This window comes from Camelina sativa, chromosome 11 (genome assembly GCF_030686135.1).
Source record: "Camelina sativa cultivar CO46 ecotype springtype chromosome 11, ASM3068613v1".
NCBI lineage: Eukaryota > Viridiplantae > Streptophyta > Magnoliopsida > Brassicales > Brassicaceae > Camelina > Camelina sativa.
In genome coordinates this window covers 33442855-33452604 of record NC_141890.1, presented here as the reverse complement: position 1 = coordinate 33452604, position 9750 = coordinate 33442855, and the positions used below count along the sequence as shown (strand labels likewise).

At 29.6% G+C, this 9750-nt stretch overlaps 1 protein-coding gene across 1 annotated transcript; it reads left to right on the top strand.

The window, feature by feature from the left end:
• The first annotated feature begins 3292 nt into the window (after window positions 1–3292).
• On the top strand, window positions 3293–5912 carry LOC104724796 (GDSL esterase/lipase At5g45950). Its single transcript, XM_010443347.3, has 5 exons — window positions 3293–3816; window positions 3897–4024; window positions 4141–4374; window positions 5286–5532; window positions 5629–5912. The coding sequence occupies exons 1-5, from the start codon at window positions 3543–3545 to the stop codon at window positions 5817–5819; spliced, it is 1074 nt and encodes a 357-aa protein (XP_010441649.1). The 5' UTR covers window positions 3293–3542; the 3' UTR covers window positions 5820–5912.
• Window positions 5913–9750: the final 3838 nt, after the last annotated feature.

Sequence of the window (9750 nt, the reverse complement as noted above, 5' to 3'; positions counted from 1 at the left end):
ACAATTCTATCATCCATCGATTCCTTCGAGGATGACAATTCGAGTATTCGTGGTTTCACATATTCCTATTTGCTTCAGAGCATTTGTTTCATAGTTCTCATGGGTTTTACCTCGATGTTTTTTACTTTGTTGTTTATGATATTGGGGAATACCTTCCTTTGTAACTTTTTAACCTTTGGGATTTTTGAATCTTTATCTTTGTATCTTGATTTAGTTTGAATGAATGAAATCATGTGTTTGTCCAAAAAAAAAATCAGAGTCTTCTGAATTTCTTGTCAACAGCATAAATCATTTAAAACTTAAATTTGATGCTAACACAACAATGCTCCTATCATTGTTAATTATATAAGTTTTACAATACTTTTCAGCTAGTGATTAAAATATTCTTGGTCCTGATTTATATTTATAAATACTAATGTTGTATATATAATAAATTACAATATTTTATTCTACTGATTTACAATGATTTTTTATTTGGTTTTTTGTATATCTCTTGCTTTCTCACGATCCACTTCTGTAATAATTTAGAACTACAAATTAACACGAGTGAGACCAGCCATTGGATCGTGAGAAAGTAAGAGATACTGTATACAAAAGTGGGTGATGTGTTTAATAAATATAGGTCACACAACCACCTAATCTTACAAATCATTCTACTATCTCTATTTAAAGTTACAAAGCAATTAATGTCACCTGCATTTTCTTATCTTTTTTGTTTTAATATTCTCCTCCAACCAAATTCTTGAATTTTGCCAATTCTTGGTTCATACTTCATAGACTTGTCTAGTAAAGGTTGGGATTTATCATAATAATGGACTCATGCATGAATTCCCTATTTAATACATAATGGACTGGTCGACTGGACTAGACGAAGCTTAGAACACACAAAACTATGTATATCGTTTGATAGTTCATTTAGAAAATTATCTTCTGGCATTGTTTTATTTTATCCAAAAGTATATATTTTCTGTCTTTTGAACCTTTCATATATTTTTTTCGAATAGTTGAAAGAATAAGAAATGATATCCAATTATGTCCGGAAACTGCATTAAATATTTTGACCCGACCTTGTGTGTATATGTATAGACACACATTAATAGTTGGAAAAGAAAAGACAGATAATTAGTACTTATACTTAGTAGGTACCCTAATTAATAATCCGGCAAGGATACATGACCATTTTCTAACTGTTAGGTTGGCAAAATTTAGGTGACCTAAACTATTTGGAAAGTCTCATCATCTCATGTCACCAACAAAGTCAATGTCAACGTCCTTTATTTTGTTAATGCTTTTTCCTTTTAACGTTTTGGTATTAACTATTAACAGTACTCTCAATCTCTCATTATATACTTTAATTTACTTGCCTGTTGAATCAGTCATTAAAGTTTCGAGAGACGTATCTGTTTTCATGTTTAAACTCTTTTACGCAGTAGCTAATATAGTTTTGATGAAATATCAGCTACGAAAAAAGAGAGAAAAAAAACAAAGGCTATAAAAACTAAAACTTCCATAACTACAATATAATAGTATATCTAGTGTTCAAGAAAGTGTTAGGCGATATCTAGGCGGTGACCCAACGCCTAGCGCCTAGCACCTAGCGCTTAGAACGTTTAGTCGGAACCTAAACGGTTTTTAGGTGGTTTAGGCTTTACGACATAAAATATTATATATATAAAATATGTAAAAATATATGTTAGAAAAATAAAAAAAATATAAATTATAAACAAAAGTAAAAAAATACATTTATTTAAGTTATTAACAACATATAAATATTTATAATTACGAATACAGATATAAAACTTAATAATTTTTATTATATGTAGTTAAAAATCAAAAATAAATATTAAAATAAAATTTATGTAATTTTAAGCGGTTTAGGCAGTTATCTAGATGTCTACAAGTAATTAATATGGAAGAAGATAGACAATAATATATAGTATAATATAAAAGTGAGATATAGAAATTGTTTATCAATTATAATTGTTTTTTATATCGATTGTTAATTGTCGAATACAATGAACAATAGTTCGTTTCTATAGAAATAAAATTAACCACAACACATAATCACATATAAAGGACAATTGAACTTAACGACGATCAACATTGATATATAATTATATTAGGTAATTAATTTTTCCCTTTAACAGACAAATTAGGTTCATGGTTATGGAACATAACTTTAAAAAGAAAACAGTAAAGAATGATATTTCTCATAGTTTTTTTTTGCCAATCTATAAATAAAATGTTCTATATATATATAAGTATCAACTATCAAATTATTTACAATGGCACGTTATATTATTAAAATAATTGCACTCCAGTTACATGTTTATTGCAAATGAAAAAGTCATAATTTGCTTTAAAAAGTCAATTTCTCAATATGATTACATATCTATCAAATGATATGATTTGTGATTTACATATTTAATAAATCGGCCATAAATGTGTTGGACACCGATGCCTCTGGCTACATCTTAGAGCAATTACATTGGTTATACTGCCGAGTGTCAAAAGAATTAAATAATTATACTTTTATTTTAATTTAATTATTTTTTTTTATTGTTTACTTAACCAATCAATTCATGACAGTTATTTTTTTTATTGCCCTTAGAGACTGACACATTACTTCTTGGTCTCTATCCAAAGAAAATGTATACATAAAAAATTGGCTATGATCTTATATTGATGTATAACTACTTGATGTATAAGTTTTGTTTAATTAGTGAACGTTTAAACCGTGAATATAAAAGAGATGGTTACCAGATTAACATGGCTGTGTTAATTACTCCACCGCAATGTACACGACATTTATGCCTACTTTACTTAAATGATAGATAATAAGGTGGATACATATATACAACCCTCAAAACTAAACTTATTGTTAACAAGGAATAATTGTGGGCTTCATGTTTAAATATGTTATAAATTTTACATTTTCTTCGGAAAATTTGTAAATCGGTGGTTTAGTTTCATTCTATTTGTAAAGACGGTGGTCAACTTATCACTTATATATATGATGATTATAACTTTCTAAACTTGGGAGGTTAGTATGATATTTAGTTGAGCAGGTACGATTCAAATATACGGTGACAAAACACCTGTAGTTGTACTGCATGCCCAACCAAAACTCAATTATATGACTTCGTTTATATATATATATATATATTAATTAGTTAAAATTTGGGATCTAATATAAAGAGGGAATTACGGGGTTGGAGTATTATTTTAACAAATATAAGTAAATATTATAAAGTTTTTATATATATACGATACCAAAAATAGGTGAGACCGTGAGAGACAAGAAAATCATCAAGATATGATTATATCAAAACATAAAATTAACCAAGATCTCAAATTGAATTTCTCTGTTGGCCACATTACTTTTTATGTCTCAACCAACAACATTACGCCAAGCTGTCAAAAAAACTCCCTCTATATATAACAGCATCCTTAACACAGACCATATATGACATTTACATTCTCTCAAAAGAAACTTTCTAAATAAAATTAGAAAAGTCTCACGTCCTTCTCTATATATTAACATGTTGATTGTTGCGTTTTTGACTATTTTAGTGGCGAGAGCTTTACAGCCGTTACCTTCAGTGGTGGCTTTGGACGTTCATCTTCTTCGGCAGCTAGCCGCGAAGCACAATGTGACATCTATACTTGTGTTTGGAGATTCTAGTGTCGATCCAGGAAACAATAATTTCATTAAGACCGATTTGAAAGGGAATTTTCCGCCTTATGGTGGAAATTTCATCAACCATAAACCCACTGGCAGACTATGCGATGGATTACTCGCTCCCGATTTCATCGGTAAGATTTATATTATTGTTAGAAATTAAAGCTTTACTTATGAACATACTAAAGTGTATATATGTTTTATTTTCCCCCAGCGGAGGCCATGGGTCATCCTCCCGTACCGGCTTTTCTTGATCCAACCTTAACCCCAGCTGATCTAACTCGCGGTGCAAGTTTTGCCTCTGCTGGTTCTGGCTATGACGATCTCACGGCTAATATATCCGTAAGCCTATATATAATTAAGTCTCTTTTTCTTGGCTTCTAAATAAAACAAAAGTTGAAATTCTCTTACACAAATAAAACCGAACTAAAGTTTAACTGTTTTGTTGGTTTGAACAGAACGTGTGGAGTTTCACAACGCAAGCCAATTACTTTTTGCATTACAAGATTCATCTGACTAAATTGGTCGGTCCATTAGAGAGCTCAAAACTGATAAATAATGCGATATTTCTTATGAGTATGGGATCAAATGACTTTCTTCAAAATTACTTAGTCGATTTTACTCGAGAAAAGCAATACACGGTTGAACAATACGTCGAGTTTCTCTCCCGTCGTATGCTTTACGACGCCAAGGTATGTTTACGTCTCCACTAAACTCGTGTTACTTTACGTATGCATTAGTTATGATGTCTATATACGATATATCTTATCATAGTCAATATACATGTTTCTTTTCTTTTTGTGAAGAAAGCCGAGTACATTGTTAACTATTGCATGGATTTATTGATTTTTTAATGTAAGAACGTGTCTGTGTCTGAAATTAATGTTAGCTGCTGAAATAAATGCGTATGTAGTTGTAGTGGAATTGAGTAATTCTACAAATATCTTAGTATGTACGTGTATATGTTGTAGGTCCTCATAGTTAATCAGAAATAAATAAAAAAAGTCATAAATTACGGAAAAATAAAAAAATAGAGGAACAGTGTAGAAAGAAAATTATACGAATTCTATCTGGTTGTTGTGAGAATTAAATTTCAATACAATAATTTCTACCCTACAATGATATGAATTTTGGACTTTTTCATGTCGGGTCTCTGGAACACGTTCATGGATCAAAATAAATTTTGTTAGTTAACAAAAAAATGATTTCAGAATCACAATGGTCATGGTCATCAATTTAATTTGTCCCATTTATTGGGAAACATCATACCAGTAGAAGTGTCCCGTGTGAGATTTTATTTTTTACTACATGTATAATGTTCATTGGAGAAATTAGTTTGCGAAACCAGAAAAGCGTAGATTCAGACTTAGTCCACCTTCAATAGTTTGAAATATTTTTCAAACTATTACAGTATACTTTATTTATTAATTGAATTAAGTTTGGGTTAATTTGGTATATCGAGTCAATATAGATATATTATAAGCTATGATAGACACATATACATATACTAAAAAGGATACGAATTGCATGTTAGTATTATCGAAAGAAAGAAGATTCATATATAGCATCTTTTGAGCTTTCTTGTGATTATTTAATTTTACAGATGTTGCATAAGCTTGGAGCTAGGAGGCTGGTGGTGGTGGGAGTTCCTCCCATGGGATGTATGCCCTTAATTAAATATCTACGAGGCCAAAAAACTTGTGTAGATCAACTGAACCAAGTCGCTTTCTCCTTTAACTCCAAAATCATCAAGAATCTGGAGCTTCTCCAGTCTAAAATCGGTTTGAAAACCATCTACGTTGATGCTTATTCAACCATCCAAGAAGCCATAAAAAATCCAACAAAATTTGGTGAGAATTTATGTCACGTTGCTTTAAAAGTTAAAACACAACTTTGATATACGTACGTACTGTCTAATTTATGTTCTTTTTGGTTTTAATTTATAGGTTTTGTCGAGGCTTCGAAAGGCTGTTGTGGAACAGGTACATACGAATATGGAGAGACATGCAAAGATATGCCAGTATGCAAAGAGCCTACCAAATATGTGTTTTGGGACGCAGTCCATCCAACACAAAGAATGTATCAAATCATTGTCAAGAAGGCAATTGCATCCATCGGTGAAGAGTTCCTTGTTTAGAATATACTTTATGTTCGTATTACTTTTATGATTTATAAAATTCGAGTATGCAACTGCAAAAGATTTAAAATGTTATATTTAATGGTTCAAACATTCTAGTATGAATAAGTAGAAAAAATATTATACTAACTAGATTAGGACCCGCGGTATACCGCGCGACAAATTATTTATAACTAAAACATTTAAATTATAAGTTGTATTTGTTGATTAAATATGTTATAATTATATAATAATTGTTAATTTTATAGTTTAAAATTTAAACCGTAGAATACTGCAATATCATTTTTTTTTACATAATATTTATTAATCAATTTAATTAGATATGTCTATTCTCGAATACCGATAGTGTTAACAAAATAACGAAATAATGTTTTATCCGTTTAACACCAAATTAATGATATTTTAAATTTATATAAATATCGATAAAACCCATCACGCTATATAACTCTGTCCCGAGATATTTTAACCCGCACTATATAATCTTAATTTTTAATATTTATTGTTTTGTATTATAAATATTAGATTGAGTTGATATGTTATTTATTAAGGTTGTAACCATTTACATTTTATAAGATTGGCGCTTCTTATAAAGTTTAAATATTTATAATACTTGCAATTTTAAAACGGTTGAGTATTTCTTATATTTGAAGTTTTGTAAAAGTTTAAATATATTATTAATATTTTAAAGGTTTTCTAATTTTTTTAAAAGTTGAAATATTTATAATATTTAAACTTTTTATAAAGTTTAAATATTTATAATATTTGAAAACTTCATAAACGTTTAAATATTATTAATATTTTTAACATTTTATAAAGTTTAACTTTCTAAAAAATATAAATATTTATAACATTTCTACTTTTTATAAAATATAAATATTTATACTATTTAAATTTTTGAAAGTTTTAAATATTTATAATATTGAACTTTTTAAAAATCTTTAAAATAAAGAACCGGAATAAACCAAATAAAAGTTTTTTAAGTTTGAATGCCTGATAAATCAAGTTTTCTACTCATTTGTATTATAAATAATTTTGGTCTCTTTCATAGTATGACTCTGAACTATTGCCCAATTTTTTTAGGCGATGTGGGATATTGTACCCGTATTTTTTTATTCATCTATTGAGTAATATATGTCCGTTTTTAAAAATTTGTATTACATCATATGCAGGAAAAATCACAATTTTTATTAACTAAATGTATTATAAAAAATTCAAGATAATTTAAATATAAATTCAAATACAAATGAAAGAGAATCCTATTTTTATGTTTGAATGAGGTAGAAAGATTTTCTTATTTTTTTAAATCTTGCCTATAATTAATTTTGAAATTTTTGGTAACTAATATTAAAATCAATGCATTAAATGTAAAAACTTTCCAAAAAGTATTTTTGAGCAAAAACTGCTGTAAAAATACTAGTATAGATATACCGATAGAAAATGAAAACTCTTTCTTCATTAGATTTATAACTTAACGGTTTATTTAGTACTACAATTCTATCAGTACATTATAATTACTGTAAAAAAAATAAACTAAGAGAACAAAAATAAAGTTCATTAAAATAAGCAAAACTTTAAAACAAGGCTCAAGGATAAGTTCTTGCTTGTTTATTAACATTCACGATATTACAATATACTCTTTCCTTTTCTAATTAACTGTCGTTCTAGAGTTTTCAACATAAAAAAAATAGATAAATATTCTTTATACTTGTGATACTCCGATTTCAAAGACTTACAGAGAGGTTTAAAAGAATTGATTTGATCATTTATGTCACCAAAGTGCATTTATCTTTTCGGTCAAGAGTTCTGAGAAAACTCTAGAGTTAAACGTGCTTGAGCTGGAGTAGTCTTAAGATGAGTGACATTTAGGGAAGTGATTGTCGGAACTTTGCGAGTGAGGATAAAACACAGAAAATCATGTGTTGGTTTGTATGGACGATAACAAGTCTTTAAGACCTCTCGGACAAGGCAAATCAACCATCATATATGGATGGGCTTATAGGCCTAATGAAAGAACGTGAGACCCATTAAAGACGGTGAGCCAATAGACTGAGAGTGGACGTGGAGCCCACTAAGAGGTGACAGTCGGGGCGTTACAAGTGGTGTCAAAGCCAAACCTAGACGGGTGTGGAGTCGAGTGGGCTCACACCGTCGGGGGTGACGGTCTTGCTGCTTAACGAGGACATTGCGATCTGTTAGTGGGGGTGAATTGTGACACCCCGGTTTCAGAGACTTGCAGCGAGGTTGAAAAAAATTGATTTGACCACCTATGTCACCAAAGTGCAATTGTCTTTTTGGTCAAGGGTCCTGAGAGAACTTCCTAGTTAAGCGTGTTTGAGTTGGAGTAGTCTCAGGATGGGTGCTTTTCCAGGAAGTAATAGTCGGAACCGTACGAGTGAGAACAAAACATAGGGAAAGATCATATGGTGATTTGTAGACACGGTAACAAGTCTTTAAAACCTCACAGACGTAGCAAACTGACCGTCAGATATGGATGGACTGACGGGGCTAGTGAGAGGACTTGAAACCCATTAAAAAAGGTGGGTCCAAAAACTGATAATGGACATGGATCCACTAAAAGGTAGTGGTCGGGGAGTTACAATACTCACTACTACAATTTTAAAAAAATTAATATTTTATTCATTTAATAATAGACAAATGAAATAATTTTCTACTAAAAATGAAATTGGAAAACGGAAATAACAACTAAACTTAAAAAGAAAATTAATCTTTAAATGACAATTATTTTAAAGGGAGTATAGACTTCTAGTTTATAGAAAAGAGACTGAAACTAAACTAAATATCTCAAATCACATAATCGTCAAAACTTGGTAACCAATGATCTGGTTTGGTTTGGTAGAACAAAGTAACTCGGACCACTTTTGAATTGCATCCGGTTTGATCCGCCAGCAAAAATATGAAAAAATAATAGATAAATATTTAGGATAACAATATATAGAATCTCATTATATAAACTTTGGTTCTCAAAGTTAGTAACTCACCAGATCGTGAAACGTGTTAGTTTTAACGATCAGAGATCAAAGTTAAAAATTCACCAGATCGTGACACGTGTCAATTTTAACGATTATATATCCAACTTATCAAATCCTGACACGTGTCGATTTTAACGATCAGAAATCACATATCAAAGTTATTAACTCATCAGATCATGACATATGTTAATTTTAACGATCATAAATCACAGTTTTTAAGCTTGATAAAACTATGCATAAGATAATTGTAATCTTATTATATTAAAAAAAAACTTTGTTAATCCTAAAAGGAAAGGATTGTAAATACAACCCTCTATATAAACAAATAGATGATGCCATATTTTTCACCAAACAAAATAATTTTGACTAGCTTTGTTTTCTTGGTAAGATTTCCTTCTTTGTTTTTATTAACCTTTTGTTTGACATATCATTGTTCTTGAACAAGTCTTGAAAACAATTTGTTTGTTGTCTAATCGAAGCAACTATATAAAAAGATTCCTAGATATTGCCACGTACTTTAGTCATCGTTTCTTTGAATTTTGTTTCGTTTCTCAATTTAGTAATGCATACTACGCAATATTTGACTTTGAAGTGTTAACAAAGTTTTTTATGCATAATAACTACAGTTTTTGGGATTAACAAATTTTTCACGGTGTTATTATTATTTCTATTAATTTGCAGGACATGTAGCATAAACAAAAGATGAATACACAAATGCAAGATAACAACAGAGATTATATAACACTAGATCAACTAAACAGAAAGCGTTCTTATCGTTGAACGATAATACGTCTTACAAGAAAGTGGGAAGCGAGAATTAAGAAAAAAAACAATGAGCTCATTGGAATAAATTTTCTCATTAAATAGAAAAAGGATTAAGGAAAATATACTGAAAATTATTAATTTTAAAAAATGTAAGTACTCACTTCTATATAAACATA

Coding starts and splice junctions, on each gene's coding strand:
- LOC104724796 (XM_010443347.3), top strand. CDS start 3,543: ATGTTGATTGTTGCGTTTTTGACTATTTTAGTGGCGAGAGCTTTACAG. Junction 4,025..4,140: donor ATCTCACGGCTAATATATCC/GTAAGCCTATAT, acceptor TGGTTTGAACAG/AACGTGTGGAGTTTCACAAC. Junction 5,533..5,628: donor AAAAAATCCAACAAAATTTG/GTGAGAATTTAT, acceptor TTTAATTTATAG/GTTTTGTCGAGGCTTCGAAA.